Here is a 17,850-nt window from a genome sequence, read left to right on the forward strand (position 1 = left end):
GTACCGTAAGGAATGTAGACATTACACTTCTAATTAAGAACTGCTGGGGCCCCACAGGCTCCTGTGTTTTTGGTAACAACCTGGTTCAGATATCTACAGTGCACAATGAAATATAAGAGAACGATTACCTGTTCGCCTGGAACTCACACGTGTAATATACGTCTTGGAATGCAAAATCATTTCAGGCGGTTCACTTCAAATAGGCCATTTTATCCCCTTGATCTTCTGAAGCGTTGATGTACTGCATACTCCCGGTTTAAGATTGTTCAAGGTCCCTTCTATACATATTGCTCAGGACGACGAATAGGCAGTAGCCAGATAAATATTAAGAGAGTCAAAATTGGCTAAAAGTAAATAGATTTTTTTTGTGTTTTTTTTTTCTCTGCGAAAAATATTCCTAACCACCAAATGATACTGTTTATTTAATTCTTTTTTTTTTTTTTGCATGTTTTTGTATTAGAACCAATAGAACATAATAATTATTAGTAGGCTAGAAAGACTTAAAGGGATAGTCCAGTGCTGAAAAACGTATCCCCTGTCCTAAGGAAAGGGGATAGGTTTCAGATCATGGGGGGTCCGACCGCTAGGGCCCCCCGCGATCTCCTGTACGGGATCGCGGCTCGCTGGCCAGATAGTGGGTGTCGACCACCGCATGAAGCGGCGGCTGACACGCCCCCTCAATACATCGCTGTGGCAGAACCAGAGATTGCCAAAGGCCCCAGCGGTCGGACCCCCCGCGATCTGAACTTATCCCCTATGCTTAGGATAGGAGATACGTTTTTCAGCACTGGATATCTCCTTTAAAAATGATTATTTATGTGTAACACCTTTATCTGTTATTAAAAGGGGGTACTCTGGGGAACTGAACACCACAGGATAGAAGATAAGTGTCTGTTTGACCCCTCCACAATCTCCTGTTTGGGGCACTAACTACTTTCCCACCCTGGGTGCGCTTTAGTCCCCACCTTACTGGACAAGCTAAAGTGATGTCCCACTCAGCCACCCACCTAAAACGGGACATCGCTGCAGCTGGTGATTGGCTGAACGGGCTGTCACTTGTGCTCATCCAGGAAGGTGGGGGCCGGAACGCACTGAGGACAGTTAAAGGGGTACTCTGCCGCTAGACATGTCTGACATGTCTGATCGCGTGCACAGAGCCACCATGTCCCCTCCCATAGACTTGCATTAAGGGGGCGGGGTGTGATGTCATGAGGGGGCGGGGCTGTGACATCACGATCCTCCGGCCTCTGCATCGCCAGTCATCAGTTATGGAGCCAAGCTCGCTCCATGCACAAGATGACTGTGGTGCTGCAGGAGAGATTGTGGGGTTCCCAGCGGCAGGACCCCTGCGATCAGACATCTTATCCCCTATCCTTTTCTCTCCCTCATCTGACTTTCTCTCCCTAGACTAATACAGTGAAAGTGTCGGAGTAGATTGACAGCCAGGAAGTTGAGCATTAGCTGTTTAACACTTCTTGTTATAACTCGAGATCGCATTCAGTGTAGTCTAATCATTGACATATCAGGAACGACATGACATTTTTTTTTAAATGACAGTAACTCTGTAAAGGGATAAAGGGGTATCTAAAGCAAGCGGTGTACGAAATCGAAGGAAGTCCCATAGACTTGCACTGCAATACACTTGGTTGTTTTTTTTTTCCTTGTTATACTGTGGGACCCTTTGGGTGATGGCTGCCACCGTATGGAATCTGTAACAGGCAGTGTTCCCTCTAAGCCTTAACACCTGCTAAGTGGAACTGAGCAGTGTCACATCAAAGGTAAATGTTGGTTGTGGAACGATACTGCTTCATATCAGGCGAGAAAGTTATCAAGGCAATAATTCAAAGCTGGCAAGTATCCTGCATGTGTACTAAATAAGAGAACAAGTGCGAAAACACTGGGGCATGCAACGGCGTCTCCAACCCTAATGTCAAATCTGGCGAAAGAAAAGAACTGGACAGGACGTGTCCTTTCCTGAAGCTCGTTTTTGGTGTGCATTGTTTTTCAATAGGAAAGTTGCATACACATGGTTACTAAATTGATAACCCCATGTTCTTCACATTAGGGTAAAGGCCCTTTTACATAGGCCGATCCTCGGGCAAATGAGCATTCCTAAAAGTCCAGTTCACATCCCTGTCCGCCCTCCCAAGCCTGCATAAATCCTGTTTTAGAATCCCCTGTCGCCTGGTGCAGCATCATGGTATGTAGTAAAGAAATAGCATGACTCGGAGCTGTAGATGAGAGGTAGAAGTCCTAAGTGGTGTAACGTTTACTGTTAGGGATGAGAGAGGAACAAGATCTAAGATGTAGCTATGTAGTTGTAAGTACCTCATGTACTCATGTGATGGGGACAGGGTGGGAGGTGGATGAGAGTTCAACGAGGGACCTCGGTCCTGTGTCCCACATGACACCCCAATCTCTAGGTATAGGTGCCTGAGGTAGTGAGGATAGGGTGGGACACAGTCTCTGTGGCCGGAAACCCCAGGTTACTGACTAAAGAGGTGTAAGTGGTCTAATTTAATTTAATCCAAACTATTCCACGACTTATTCCACTCACTCAGAGGGGACAACATGCGGGTAATAGAGGGAGGTGGTTTCTCCAAAGACCATTGGCCCAGATTTATCAAACTGTGTGAGAGAAAAAATTTAGTAATTTTCAAACAGCAACCAATCACAGATAAGCTTTCACTTTACCAGAGCTTGTTAGCTGAGCTGTGATTGGTTGTTGAGGTTTTTCTCTCACACAGTTTGATAAATCTGGACCATTAGGTGGACAGAAGTTCCCCTATGTCTGGGGAGGAGCCAATGATAGTTCTAGGGCAACTCACACTTTGGTGTAGTGGTTATAAAATATGCCTAAAACACATGTACAGACAGGTGGCCTATAACTCAGGAGACCTACTCCCCCCCAGGAGACCTACTCCCCCCAGGAGCTTAGGTGCAGTGAGAAGAGAGTGTTTCAGGCATAGACATCTCCCGTTCCAGACGAACTGTGATGTGATCTCTCAGTGCTCAAAGAAATGACAGCTATAAATAAATAAATAATTTAGGAAGGGAATCCATTTCCAAAAGGTTGGCCCTGCCAAACTATCAAAGCTGGAGCTGAGCACCTTTGTGAAAATTAAAGGAGAGGGATAAATAAAAGTGCCAGGTTCAGGCTGAGGGTAAAGACTCTAGAAGGGTCCATCAGCAACTGAATCCCCAAATATTTAATGGCATCAGAACGTCAGAGGATGGTAAGAGTGTTTAGAGATGTCTCACTTCAGCAGGGAAACGTCTAGTTTCTCTGACCCCTGGGTGTCCACCTTAAATCTACTAACTGCACTGTACATCACACAGAATAACCAGAAGGCATTCTATGGGAGAAGTAACATAGACCAACAGGTTGTACACAAACAAGGACAATTTATCTTCGAATGGGACAACAGTGACCCCCCCCCCCTTCCCCCAACAGAGGTGTTGCATCTAGGCGCACTTGCCAAGGATTGCATGACTTAAATGTACAGGTAGGGGAACAATAAACATCCCTGTCATGTCCCATTCGAGATGGTGAGGGGAGATTAGAGGGACCCATTGACTCTAATCTAAGCTTTGGAATTGTCATACAATGCCATAATAAATACCTAAGCCCAGGGCCCAATCCAATCTTACAAAAATTTGTCTTCAGAAATCCCCACTGAACTTTCAATCACACTTTCGGTGTCAGGCTCCTTTAACACTATAAATTCATCTGTTTTAAAGACCCATTTTAATGTTCCGTTCTGAGAACCCTTAAAATCGTCCGTTAAACGCCGTTACAAAATCCCATACGGCCGTTACAAAATCCCATTATAATCTATGGGATTTTTACATTATCCGTTTTAACCAGTCATAACCCTTTATTAATAATTAATGTTATTTTGTGATGGGAGAAAGAACGGAAGAAATAGTGCATGCACTATTTCTTCCGTTCTTTCTCCCGTCAAAAAATAACATCCATTATTAATAACGGGCTATGACGGGTTAAAACGGATAATGTAAAAATCCCATAGACTATAATGGGATTTTGTAACGGCCATTTAACGAACGATTTTATAGGTTTTCAGAACGGAACATTAAAACGTGTCTTTAAAACGGATGAATTTATAGTGTGAAAGGAGCCTCAACTGTGAGGAGACCGGAAGGGAACCCTGGAGATCCTAGCATGAGATATGAAGGAAAGAGACTTGGATCTTGGTGTAAATTTTCACATCCACATTAATATTAGAGATGGATCAATAGTTACTACATTGGGAGGATCCTTCCCAGGTTTCAGGATGACTGTAACATGGACCTTTGTTAGAGGCTGTGTGATGTGACCTCTAAGAACGTTATAGATTCTAGGGGTACAGTCACCTCTATTTGTAAAATCCTGTTCTGGGTCTGATGCATCTTCCTCCTGTCATCCAATGATTGGCTTCTTTTGTTTAAGGGTTCTGCCTGGTGACCGTGTTTGAGATTTGTCCTACTTATCGTATTTTTCCCTTTGCGTTCAAGATATTCCTGGCATTCCTGTCATGCCTGTGCAGCTGTTTTATGCAGCAACTTCATTTAGTCCTTTTTCGCTTCCCTTCCTCATAAAATATGACTTCCCTCAATTTTACTGGTGATAACTACCAGTGTTGGCTTTAAAGGGGTGCTCCGAGGAAGTGAAGAAAAAGAAAAATGCCCCAAAGCCACTACAATACCTATTCTGTGTCCCCTAGTTATCCGTGTGATTTTGACAGCTCATGTGGCCCCTGTTGTCTCCTAAATATTATTTTTCCTTTCTTGAAGCCCAGACTACAACTCCCAGCAGTCAGTGTGGCTCTATGTAATGGCTGCCATCCAATTGTTTTACTATCTGTGTGCATGCTGTGTTGTTGTAAACACCGTGAGCAGCACACACTTTACATGTCGTTTTTCAAACTATCCTTCCCCCCAGCAACAAATCATGCTATTCTCTGGACGACAGCAGTCAGTGATTAGATCTACAGCAGGAAAAGAGCAGCATTATGTGCTGAGGAGAAGCTGGGCTGTTTCTCTCCCAGCAAGATCCTCCCACAGGGAGGGGAGGTGTGGCTGTGAAGCCAGACAAGACAGAAAGCATGGGGGTTTTGTCTTCCAGGAGGGTGGGGGCTACTCTCACTGAGGGCTTTGCACAAAGACAAGTAGGATTTTATAATGACTTTTTTCTCTCACTCCCTGCATGTAAGTGACAGCTGAAAGAGGGAAACTTCTCTATATAGCTAATGAATGATATTTAGACAAATAAATAGTTTGGTGAGAAGGAAAGGATGGGCTATGGGTTTAGATCCCCGGAGCATAAGCATTCATAGTCTAATAGACACCTGCTATTAACAGAACATTGGAAGAATTTTCTGACCTACCTAAATTTGTCTTTTTTCCCCTCTTATGGTCTATTCACACGTACAGTATTCTGTGCAGATTTGATGTGCAGCATTTTCTGCTGCAAATTTCAATGTACACTGAATGACTGAACACAGCTTGAAATCATGCGCATCAAATCTGTGCAGAGTACTGTACATGTGATAGACCCTTAAAGGGGTTATCCGGCCAAAGATATCTTATCCCCTATCCAAAGTACAGGGGATAAGATGTCTGATCACAGGGGGCCCGCCGCTGGGACCCCCCATGATCTCCGTGCAGCACCCACATTCTATGCAGGGCTGCGTCTCCAGTCTCAGAAAAGCTGTTTGTTTCTGGGACTGGAGACGTGACGTAATGCCACACCCCCTCCATTCATGTCTATGGTAAGGGGTGTGACCGCCGTGAAGGCCTCCCATAGACATGAATGGAGGGGGTGTGGCGTTACATCACGTCTCTAGTCCTGGAAACAAAAAGCTTTCCGTGACTGGAGACAAAGCCTCGCATAAAATGCAGGTGCTGCACTTTGGCCGGATAACCCCTTTAATATTAAAACCAAATCTATATATCTAAGGCTATGAACATAAATGGTGTTTACACTTTTGCAACCAATTTAATTTGGTGCATTTAAATCAGTGCATCTAAAAAAAATGTATACACAAATAGAGAAACAGAAACAAAGCCGCACATCCAAAACTTTTACTATGATCTACTTGTATAATTTCAAAAACTAACAGGCTGTTATAGTATACCTTTTGATCAAAACATGCAAGCCCACTGGCCTTGTCAAGGCCATTTGATAAGAGTGTGTCCCTAAACTAACACTGGCATAGCGCCGGACAGCGACCACGACCACTGCAAAACCAAGTCCACAGGGGGAATGACCCAGTGGCCAGGCAGCCCCCACTGCTGCCCGACCAAGCCAAGACTCTGGGCCACACCACCCACAGACAAAGCATCACAGAAACGATGGCTGCCACAGGGCTCTGTGCTCTGGCAGGGAGCACATAGGAAGTGTTCACACTGGTGTGGGGCTCTGTGTGGTATTATATAGGGGAAGCAGAAAATAAGTAAAAAAAAAAAAATTCTCTCTTTCATCTAATAGCAGCTAAGTACCTTTAATCCCCAGGGGTGCTTACAGCCATCGTACTATTGTATGTGACTGCTGAACCGAAACTTTGAGTTATTAGTAAAGTATTAGTGCATTTATTAGTATTTTACATAGTTTCATTCTTTTTTTCTAATAACAGCTAAGTACCTTAAGTCCCCAGGGGTGCTTACAACCATTAACTCATTAACTTCTTAAGTTGGTGACTGTTGAACTGTAACTGTGTTTTGTTTTTGTTTTTTAGTTACTTAGAAAACTTCGAAAACAAAATTGAAACAACTTTGTTTTACGGTAAGGAAACGTAAAGAATTTTTTTTAAAAATCTTGTTACTTAAAACTATTATTTTGGGTTCGGATAATAAAAATGTACCGCAAAGTGAATAATAAATGAATGTGTGCGTATGTATGCATGTTGTAGACTAAACCATGAAGCAGCCACTCAATGCGGTGGCTGCTGTGAAGTCTCCCCCCCCCCCCCCCCCCCCTCCCCAATGACAATTTGTGAGGTAAAAATAACCTCCCTAAGCAGTGATAAGGTTGGGAGTTTGCCTTTTGTGTCCGTCTGAGCCGAGGGGGCCAATGGAGCTGTATGTATCTGACACATGAGAATTTCTCACATATCTGCCCTCTACCGTGACCTTCAGCCACACAATAAAAAGAGGCTTCAGTGTATCTCTCCCCGCAGCCTCTCGGTCCTGTAGCCAAGGTTGGTAGCAGCGTGCTTGTCTGTGTGAAGTATACTAACCCCTAAGTTCTGACCGGCCTTCGCCCCTTCTGTCATGGTACATCCACTAACCGGCAACGGGCCTGCTTGCCGTCACAGTGTCTACCATGGAGAAGACTATGTCTAATGCCTATACAGCCCACACTTGGCATTTCGTTAACATTTTCTTGTTTTCATTCGTTTTACTGTTTTGTTTTGTTTTTTTTACTGTCACAAGGATTACCGATTTTCTTTTATAGTAGAGAAAAAAATATAAAAACATATATAGAAATACAAGTCAGATTACTAGGACTTTGAAAGCTTTTTATTTATTTGTATTTTTTTTGGGCTGTCTGAATTTTTGAAATTTTTTGGAGATTTTGTTTTCCTTTTATAGCATTAGTCACATCCTCACCATAGCGAACATCAGCTACGTAGGCCTGTTATGCATGAATCAATGTTACCATATACGACACTCTACAACCGTAACTAATTCCTCGGAGCCTATGCTTATATAGACGTTTTATGTGATGTTTTGATATCCTTAACAAATACTGTTTGAGCCTTTGTTTTGCAGTTTTTTTCTGCAGGTGAAAGATGTATTCCTTATATATATCAGTGTTTCCCCACCAGGTGAATTCGGCTGTTGCAAAACTGCAATTCCCAGCATGCCCGAACAGCCCTTGGCTGTTCGGGCATGCTGGGAGTTGTAGTTTTGCAACAGCTGGAGCCGCCCTGGTTTCGAAATAATGTTGTACATCATTTTTATTTATTTGTTTATTTATTTTTTTATTTTTATATTTGCAATTCTATTTTCTAGTTCTAGCGATTTATGTATTATGCGAATGTCATTTCTTTCTTTTTTATTTATTTATTTATTTATTTTGTTTATTTATTTCGTTTTTTTATTCTAGTCATTATGTATTATGGGATTGTTGTTTCTTTTTATTTATTTATTTAAAAAAAATTATTTGGACTTCTATTTTCTAGTTCTAGCGATTATGTATTATGCGAATGTCATTTCTTTTTATTTATTTTGTTTATTTATTTAGTTATATTTTTTATTTGCATTTTTATTTTCTAGTTCTAGCAATTATGTATAATGAGAATGTCATTTCTTTTTATTTGTTTATTTATTTAGTTATTTTTTATTTGCACTTTTATTTTCTAGTTCTAGCGATTATGTATTTGTGCCTTTCTCTTTTTTTTTTTTTTCTTTTTGCATATATTATGCTACAAATTCTTTGCTCTCGTACGCGTTATGGCTTCTGTTTTGTTGTAGTTATTGCTTTTTTTTTTTTTACATGACTGAAATGACAAATATGACTTATATTTGCCAGTTAGGCTAGATTTCCACATTTTTTTTTTTCAGCAAATGCAGTGTGATTTTTTATGTATGTATGTGTGTTTTTTTCCATGATAAAACACAGAGGACAGATGTTGACTAAAAGGCAATTGGGAAGTTTGAAACGCCAAACCAACTTGACGTTTTGAACTTTTTACTTTTTGTTTTTGTGTGGCTTTGGGCTCAGTGACAGTTTTCCCAAATGGCATGTTAAGATTTTGAAGTTTTATTAACTAAAACCTACAATTAAAAAAAAAAATAAAAAAAAAATAAAAAGCTGCAAAAACAGCATCTTGATAGCGCGAGATGACAGTTTTTTTCATTTTTTTCATTTTTTTTCAGGTAACATTATTCATTTAACAGTAAAAGTCTTTTGGTTTGCGTCTTGACTATGGAGGGACGTCACTAGTTTCTCTCCATGACCCAATCACTTATGTGTTTATTATCTTTTAGTGCTATATTAAAAGTTACGTTTTATTCACTCCCTCTACCTCTTTATATTATTATTGACTGAAAGACTTGTATATATGCGGTGGATAGATACCCGATAGCTTTCTACAACCTTTACAAAAAAAAAAGCCACAAAAACTGCCCTAAAAGTTGAAATTAGCGATGAGCGAACTTACAGTAAATTCGATTCGTCACAAACTTCTCAGCTCGGCAGTTGATGACTTTTCCTGCATAAATTAGTTCAGCTTTCAGGTGCTCCCGTGGGCTGGAAAAGGTGGATACAGTCCTAGGAGACTCTTTCCTAGGGCTGTATCCACCTTTTCCAGCCCACCGGAGCACCGGAAAGCTGAACTAATTTATGCAGGAAAAGTCAGCAACCGCCGAGCCGAGAAGTTCGTGACAAATCGAATTTACTGTAAGTTCGCTCATCTCTAGTTGAAATCTAGCCTATATAACAGTATATATATATATATATATATATATATATATATATATTTTTTAACAATTTCTTGTCACCAAGCTTTATTAATCTCCTTTTGGTGACACTTGTGTGACGTATAGGTTTAGGGTCGAAATGTTACAATTTATATATTTATCGATGATTATATTATCAGACTGTGGGGGAGATTTATCAAAACCTGTGTAGAGGAAAAGTTGACCTGTTGCCCATAGCAACCAATCAGATCGCTTCTTTCATTTTTCACAGGCCTTCTTAAAAATGAAAGAAGCGATCTGATTGGTTGCACCACTTTTACTCTACACAGGTCTTGATAAATCATATTTTTGTTTTAATTGTAGACTTTTTTTTTTATTTTCTGACAACCAACGTCTGTCGCAATCTATTTTCCGCATTAAAAACGTAATTCCCCGCTAGATGTGTGGTTCTTCTCGCAGTAAGCAAGAGAGGGAGAACATTGGTGAAATCTTCGCAAATCGTTAAGAATTTTATTTTTAATTTCTTTTTTCTTTTTTTTTTTTTTTTCTTTTTTCGAAGAAGAAATTTCAGGAGAGATTCATACAAGAAGACACGCTCACATGACTAGTAATGCCCCGCGGCTAAATGTCATATACTATATATACTATATACTAAATATAATCACAGGGGCGGATTTCTATCCAGCCTTACATAAACAGCCGCTTTAGTAAATCAACAACATTGATCAGATGCCATCCTTTAAAGCAGCATTTTCCAACTGGCGTGCCTCTAGCTGGGGCAAAACTACAACTCCCAGCATGCCCAGACAGCCTTCGGCTGTCTGGGCATGCTGGGAGTAGTAGTTTTGCAACAGATGGAGGCACACTGATTGGGAAACACTGCTTTTAAGGGATTTCTCAATTTTATCGCCAAAATTATAATCAAAACATTTTCAAATAATTTTTTAATATACATCATCATAGTTAAATATTAACGGATATACAGTTTTAAAGGGGTACTCCCGTGGAAAACTTTTTTATTTTTAAATCAACTGGTGCCAGAAAGTTAAACAGATTTGTAAATCACTTCTATTAAAAGAATCTTAATCCTTCCAGTACTTTTTAGGGGCTGTATACTAATGAGAAATCCAAAAAAAGAAATGCATTTCCTCTGATGTCATGACCACAGTACTCTCTGTGCTGTCCTCTGCTGTCCATTTTAGGGACTGTCCAGAGCAGGAGAAAATCCCCATAGCAAACATATGCTGCTCTGGACAGTTCCTAAAATGGACAGCAGAGGTCAGCAGAGAGCACTGTGATCATGACATCAGAGGAAATGCATTTCTTTTTTAGATTTCTCTTTAGTATACAGCCCCTAAAAAGTACTGGAAGGATAAAGATTTTTTAATAGAAGTGATTTTCAAATCTGTTTAACTTTCTGGCACCAGTTGATTTAAAAAAAAAAAAAAAAAAACGTTTTCCATGGGAGTACCCCTTTTAAGCTGATTTTGCGACCATTGACTTCAATGGGTCAGCAGAAAATCCGCAACAGAGGCAGATTCACAGATTTTCCTTTTGGACCACGTTGAAGTCAACGGTAGCAAAATACACTGTGGATTTTCCGGAGCAAATACGCTGAGGAAATTCCATAGGTAATCCATCCGTGTAAACGTACCCAAAAGCAGTGACTTAATGGGGTTACAGCACGAGACCCACATGGATATGGCAAAACTCCCGGAGGCACAAAATGTAATGTGAATGCACCCTTAGGGTACGTTCAGACAAGTGGATTTTCTGCGCGGATTTCGCTGCGGATCCGCCACTGAAGGACCTCTGTATGCTGCCTTTACATGTGTCTGCTCGGACCGGCAATACACCGCTATGAGCAGACACACTGCAATGTGCGAGTCGCCGCGCGCATGCGCAGTATACTTGCACATGGCGGCAGCTCTCGGCCTAGCTAATAGAGCAGAGGGAGTGGTCTCAATGTGTTCAAGTACACCGCGTATGCGTTGCGACTCGCACATCGCTTCAGTGTGTCTGCACGTAGCAACGTATTGCCGCTCCAAGCAGGCACATGTAAAGGCAGCATACAGCGGTCCTTTAGCGGCGGATCAGCAACGCAATACACGCTGGGGATCCGCTCATGTGAACGTACCGTTAAGCGGATTTTGCTACCATTGACTTCAATGGGTCAGCAGAAAATTCGCAACAGAGGCAGAGTCACAGATTTCCCTTTGGACCCCATTAAAGTCAATAGTAGCAAAATACACTGCAGATTTTCCGGAGCAAATACGCTGAGGAAATTCCGCAGGTAATCTATCCGTGTGAAATTACCCAAAAGCAGTGACTTAATGGGGTTACAGCAAGAGACCCACATGCATATGGCAAAACTCCCGGAGGCACAAAATGTAATGGGAATGCACCCTTAGAATATGTTCACATGGACATTTTGCAGCAGCAGAGACCTATTGATTTCAGTGGGAATTCATGCGCTGTTCAAAATGCAGAATTTCTTCAAAATTCTAATTCCGGATTCCGCAGAAAGAATAGGCATGTCTATTCTTTTTGGGGACTCCGCACGAAAATGCATTGCCGACCATGAGACGCCGCATTTCCAAGTGGTCCTACCACCGGCATGTTCTAGCGCTGGTACTCCGCTGAGACTTTCCATGCGGACATTCCCCAGTGTGAACATAGCCTTACTTGGTTTTTCTTGCCTAGAATTTATGCGTCTAGGCAGGGCCGTATTTACAGCGCATGGCGACCCTTTAAGCACACGTACTGAATATGCCCCATTAGGTTAGGGTCACAAGTGCCGTATTTTGCTGCGTATTTGTTGCTGCGTATCTTCCTACCCATTAAAGTCAATGGGTAGCAAAATACCCAGCAGCAAAATAGGGCACCTGTGACCCTACCCTTAAGGTGATTCCAAATGCATCTGAATTTGTTTTATGCAGCCCTATCACAAAGACACAGCGACAACCACAGCAAAAAACACAATGAAAATCCACATATTAACTCCCCTATACACAAAAAGGGGCGAAATCCACAGCATGGCGGCAGAAGCTACATCTAAATTATTTATAATTTTTTTTTTCACCTAAAGGGGTATTACCATCGAAAATGCCTTAGCAAGTTAAATATTTTTGAAAATACAAAAATTTAGCAAATTGCCTCTATCTCCTGATATTCCTGCTCCTTTCCTAACCTTGTTGACAGCTCATTGTCTAGGTTACTGACCACTGCTCCATTGTAGAATATATATATATTTATGTATTTTTACAAAAAAAAAATTTTAAAAGGAAAACTGCCAGCCAGAAGGTTCTCTGCGGAATTCAGTGGGGGAGGGGCTATGTTGTCTCAATTTACATAATTATTGTCTGTGACTCCACCTCACTAGGAGGTGGCGTCACAGACTATGAATATGTAAATTGAGCCAACAAAGCCCCGTCCCCTGCACGTGATTCACTGAATTTAGCAGAGGACATATCTCAGGGCCTACTGGATATATTAAAGTAAGTGACGCCTCGTTGGACTCCTGTTCACCCACACTATAACCCAGTGAAGCACTCATATATACCCCTATAAGTGTTTCCTCCCTCAACTCTATTGCCCTAGGCAAAAGCCCACTGGTGCTTAGTGGCAAATATGGCCTTGCATCTAGGAGAAACTACATCCATAATACTTCGATTGGGCCAGGACCAGGCCGAAGAGCCATAGCAGCAACATGCAATAGGCCTGAGGAAGGCTCTATTCTACTAGAGAAGAAACGCGTTGCTGATAATAAAACAGAGATTGCCATTTATATTCTGCATCATCACTGTTATCATCTGGATGGGTTGTGCCCTGCATCATGGAGGTCTCTTGGTCTTTGCCTTGGTCCGGGCTCAATCAAAGTTTTGCCTTACATGCTGGAGGTCATCCATGGGTGCTGCTGCATTGATCAATCCATACATGTCATCTATTAGTGTTGTGCCTACTTGCACAAAAAGATTAGTGCACCACCTGAATGTTCTTTATAGATAGTTTTCCTATTTGTTGCCAGGCGACATTGCACAAGGAGGCGCCCCTTTTTATTGTGGTGACCCATGGTGAATGGCGGTGTAGGTGGATGGGGCAAGATGGTATTAACCCCAGGGGCAAGGTGTTATTAACCCCTAATGTTCGTGACGCCAGTGTTTTTTGGGTAGCGGAACCTAGTGCTCATACTCATACGGTTCATACTATGGCCGCACGCCCCCTCCCATAGACTTGCATTGAGGAGGCGGGGTGTGACATCATGAGGGGGCGGGGCTACGATGTCACGAGCTCCCGACTCCAGCGTTCGGAACAGTTTGTTCAAAACGCTGAGCAGCGGAGTACCCCTTTAACTGATAACATAGCTTAATGACAGCACACTCTATATTTAAAGGGCACCTTCCAGCAGAGCTTACAAACCATTTGGGGACAATACAGCACCCACTTTTTCCCGTTGTCGAGAGGACACAAAATCGTCCTAGTTCTATATTGATATAGGAGCTGTCTGTAAGCGTGAAGGCTCCCTACATGGACCGTGAAATAGTGTACGACTGAGCAAATTAGGGCTGTAACTAAAGACTCAAATTGTAGACAACTGACGGGAATTGTTTTGGCTGTGCTGTCCCATAATGTACATCATATGTATGGGGGGGTCATTGGCACCTGTTGTGTGAAGGCACAGGGCACATTGTATAGTCAGGGATGAAGGTCAGGGCACCGGCTTTAGTGGACATAAACAATGAGTTTAACCTTAGGCCAATACTTGAGCGTAGGATTATGTTACATAGCCCGGACCATGTCAAGGGGCTGAGGTCATGGATGCGCCTCAAGTAGCTTACTGTTTAAAACAATGTTTTCTGTTACGTTGGATTACCGTAACGCAGAGTTGCCATTAACCCCTGTGCCAACAGCTGCTTCTTTTTCGATGCTCCATGTGGAATTTGAGTATGGTAGCCTAGTAGTGTTCAGCCTTTTAGCTAAGAGTCTGAAGAAGCCTTAGATATTAGATGACTGCTAACTAGAAGTTGTTTGGATTGCAGTTTCTATACCCTCACAGATGAATGAACACTTGTTTCCAATAGGGTTGCCACCTGGACGGTATTTTACCAGCGTATTTTGGCCTCCCTTACGGTATTTTTATATTAAAAATACCGGCCATGGAATATTCCAACTCCCGGAATGTTGCACCATATGCTATACCAGTGTTTCCCAACCAGAGTGCCTCCAGCAGTTGCCGAAGGCTGTCCGGGCATGCTGGGGTTTGTAGTTTTGCAACAGCTGGAGACTTGGAAAACACTGTTGTAGTAAAATAGGAGTGAGGCTAGAGAAAAAATACACAATGGACTTGACTTTGGAGACTTTGTTCACATCTTTTTTTTTATTTTCTTGTTTTTTTTCTTTTTAGGGGTGAGGAGCATCCCTGATATTCCTGTTTCTGCCGCCATTTCTTGTCTCAGAATCTGTCCACCATGTCATCGCTCCTGGATATGTCCGAGTTCGGGGAGGCCGCAGACTATTTGCGGAAAAGTGATGGCGAACTCATGAAGCTGCAGACGATCCCGTTTGATGGTAATGGACTTGATAGTTATTGGTCATCGCCTTTGCATGCTGGGAGTTGTAGTTTTGCAGGACATAAATTTCAATTACATCTGGTCTACTGTGCCCACAGGTTTACAGTAAGTACATGGGGAGACCTATAAAGACCTGTGTAGAGGAAGAGTTGCGCAGTTGCCCATAGCAACCAATCAGATCGCTTCTTTCATTTTTCAGAGGCCTTTTTTTAAAAAGGAAAGAAGCGATCTGATTGGTTGCTATGGGTAACTGTGTCAGTTCCTCCACACAGGGTTTGACAAATCTCCCTCATAATGTTGCCGATAGCAACCAATCAGATCACTTATTTATTTTTTGAAAAGGCCTCTGAAAAATATAAGAAGCTATAGGATTGGTTGCTATGGGCAACTGGTCAACTATTCCTCAGCACAAGTCTTCATGAATCTTCCCCACAGACCATTTAAAAAAAGGGCCAAGTGTGGTGTCCCGGTACCGTATGGTATACCGTACCTTGTACGCTGGTCCCCAATTCAGAGTTACTTCGTTCCAGTAGCATCCTCCTGGTGGGATAGCCCATAGTCGCCTCTTCATTCTTCAATTCTATGATGTTTACATGTATAAGTAATTGTATGTTTAATTATCTATATAGTGTCGCAGGACCTTAGGTCACGTGACTAATGTTACTTCTTTATGTTATGCTTAAGGACCTTCCAAGGTCACATGGTGTGGTCACATGTCAGACCATAATTCTTTGTAAGGAGAATTGACAGATGGTATGGACCAATGAGTTTAAGGCCTGCCCCTGCCCATATAAGGGAGCTGCCAGCCAATCCTCGCTCTCCTGGGTTCCGGACTAGTGGAGAGTGAGAAGTGATCCATGGAACTTACAAAGACAAGCTTAGGCCTGAAGCCTGCCAGCCTCAGCCTGAATCTAACCGTGGGTTAAATATCAATCCCAGCTAAAGCTAGCGTGACTACTGGACCTAATACCAATCCCCTAAATCCAGTGGAACAGCGCCTATTAACCTCCTAAGCTCTAGAAACTCACGAGGTCCCAACCAACTGTCAAACTCCAAATAGACTTTGTTACATGGACTGTTTCCTGTTTAATCCTGCATAAAAGCTGCAGTAAAAGTTACGACAGTTTTCTGCAAAATCTCCGGTTGTGGAGAATCATTTATTTAATACCTCCCTATCGCTCTTGGGACGGGTGGCGATAGGACAAGCATATACAGAGGAGCCCTCACCTTGGCGTCACGACGGTTACGGGTTAAATCAGCACCCTTTCATCACTGCACAGCTACACTCCATATACCCTACACCCCCACAAGCTTACCACACAAGCACCTCCTACTGACAGTATTTATTTGTTATTGGAGACTATACGGACTAAACAATGGTATTTTGTGATTTCTAAACATTGTGACTAAATACATTTACATTTTTTATGCTATAGGTAAGAAGAAAGCATGGATCCCAGATGAAAAGGAAGCCTACATCGAAGTTGAAATAAAGGATTCCACTGGTGGCAAAGTCACAGTGGAAACAAAAGATAAAAGGGTATGTATTATCAAATTGTTATATTTTTACCTGGTAGACATATGTCTCTATTGTTTCCCCCAAAGATTTTAGGCCTCATGACTACACTAAAGGGAAGACATCATGGGGGGAGATTTATCAAAACCTGTGCAATACAATTTGTTTTACCTGTAATTTTGCTTTCTTTGAGTCCTAGGGCAGCACACATATAATACCATCTGTGCTGCCTCAGGACAAAGAGGAAATTTTTGTAATATACATTGGATAAAAAATTTTTATATTGTGGGTTGAAAATGCTCAATTTTTTTTAACTAAGCATGAAGCATTTTTTTTATTTATTTTTTCAATCTCAAGACAGGTACACTTTAAACTTATATACTGTTACATACTATTATACCGGTAAAAGCCGGTTGAAGTGCGCTACAGCCCCGGCTGTCAATCAAATTTGGTTCTTTCACTGCATTAGTCTATGGCAGTGTTTTGCAACCTTTGGACATGATGGGAGTTGTAGTTTTGCAACAGTTGGAGGTACAGACAGTCAAAGGCTGTCAGGGCATGATGGGGGTTGTAGTTTTGAGACAGCTGGAGGCACCCTGGTTGCAAAACACTGGACTATGGAGTGAAAGAGTCGGATCAGGGTGGCTGGCCGGGATTGCAGTGGGTCTCAGGACGGAGACCCAAAACTATCAAAACTTTTAAAACTTATCCAAACTTATGTTTGGACAACATGTCAAAAGTTTTTTTTTACAAATGACAAATGAACTGTCCGGAGCAGTAGAGGTTTGCTATGGGAATTTGCTCTGGCTCAGGACAGTTCCTGACATGGACAGAGGTGTCAGCAGAGAGCACTGTGTTCAGGCTGAAAAGAAATACACAACTTCCTCTGTAGTATTGTGGCGTGCGGGGGTGCAATGCAGGGTAGATGTTATAACCCAAGGGGCAGATGTTATTAACCCCTTCTTGTTGTGACGCCAGGGCGTGGTTTAGCCTTAACCACCCAAAGGTAATATCGCCGGTCCTGGGCTAGGCACGGGGGCAATGAAGACATCGACGCCAGGTTACTGACAAACGGTAGCTTTACTGAGGATAGACAGATGACACATTCTATGCAGTACAGCCAGAATCCCAAGGAGGTGACCAGTGACACAGGGGGACCTCGCAGGATTGTTGGGACATGCAGTAGGTAGAGACACTTTAGTGCAGGCCACAGTGACTAGACAATTGACTTGACTGATGACTGACTTGTTATTGACAAGATGATGACTTTGATCTTACTTGAGATGACTTTTGGCTGCAGACTTTAGGCTTGAGGCCTCCAATGCTCTGGACACAGAC

At 42.2% G+C, this 17,850-nt stretch overlaps 2 protein-coding genes across 2 annotated transcripts in view; one reads left to right on the forward strand and one right to left on the reverse strand.

The window, feature by feature from the left end:
* Positions 1-15,557, reverse strand: part of GSS (glutathione synthetase) — a 175,590-nt gene extending 160,033 nt beyond the window's left edge. Inside the window, exon 1 of the mRNA XM_056549302.1 lies at positions 15,487-15,557. Within this exon, the coding sequence (XP_056405277.1) occupies positions 15,487-15,553 (67 nt within the window). The 5' untranslated portion in view covers positions 15,554-15,557. The remainder of the gene's footprint in view (positions 1-15,486) is intronic.
* MYH7B (myosin heavy chain 7B) overlaps positions 1-17,850 on the forward strand; it is a 207,982-nt gene that overhangs the window by 100,259 nt on the left and 89,873 nt on the right. The window contains exons 4-6 of the mRNA XM_056549301.1: positions 6,738-6,784; positions 14,831-14,994; positions 16,433-16,536. Of these exons, the coding sequence (XP_056405276.1) occupies positions 14,895-14,994; positions 16,433-16,536 (204 nt within the window). The 5' untranslated portion in view covers positions 6,738-6,784; positions 14,831-14,894. The remainder of the gene's footprint in view (positions 1-6,737; positions 6,785-14,830; positions 14,995-16,432; positions 16,537-17,850) is intronic.

The sequence above is a fragment of the Hyla sarda genome, chromosome 12 (genome assembly GCF_029499605.1).
Source record: "Hyla sarda isolate aHylSar1 chromosome 12, aHylSar1.hap1, whole genome shotgun sequence".
NCBI lineage: Eukaryota > Metazoa > Chordata > Amphibia > Anura > Hylidae > Hyla > Hyla sarda.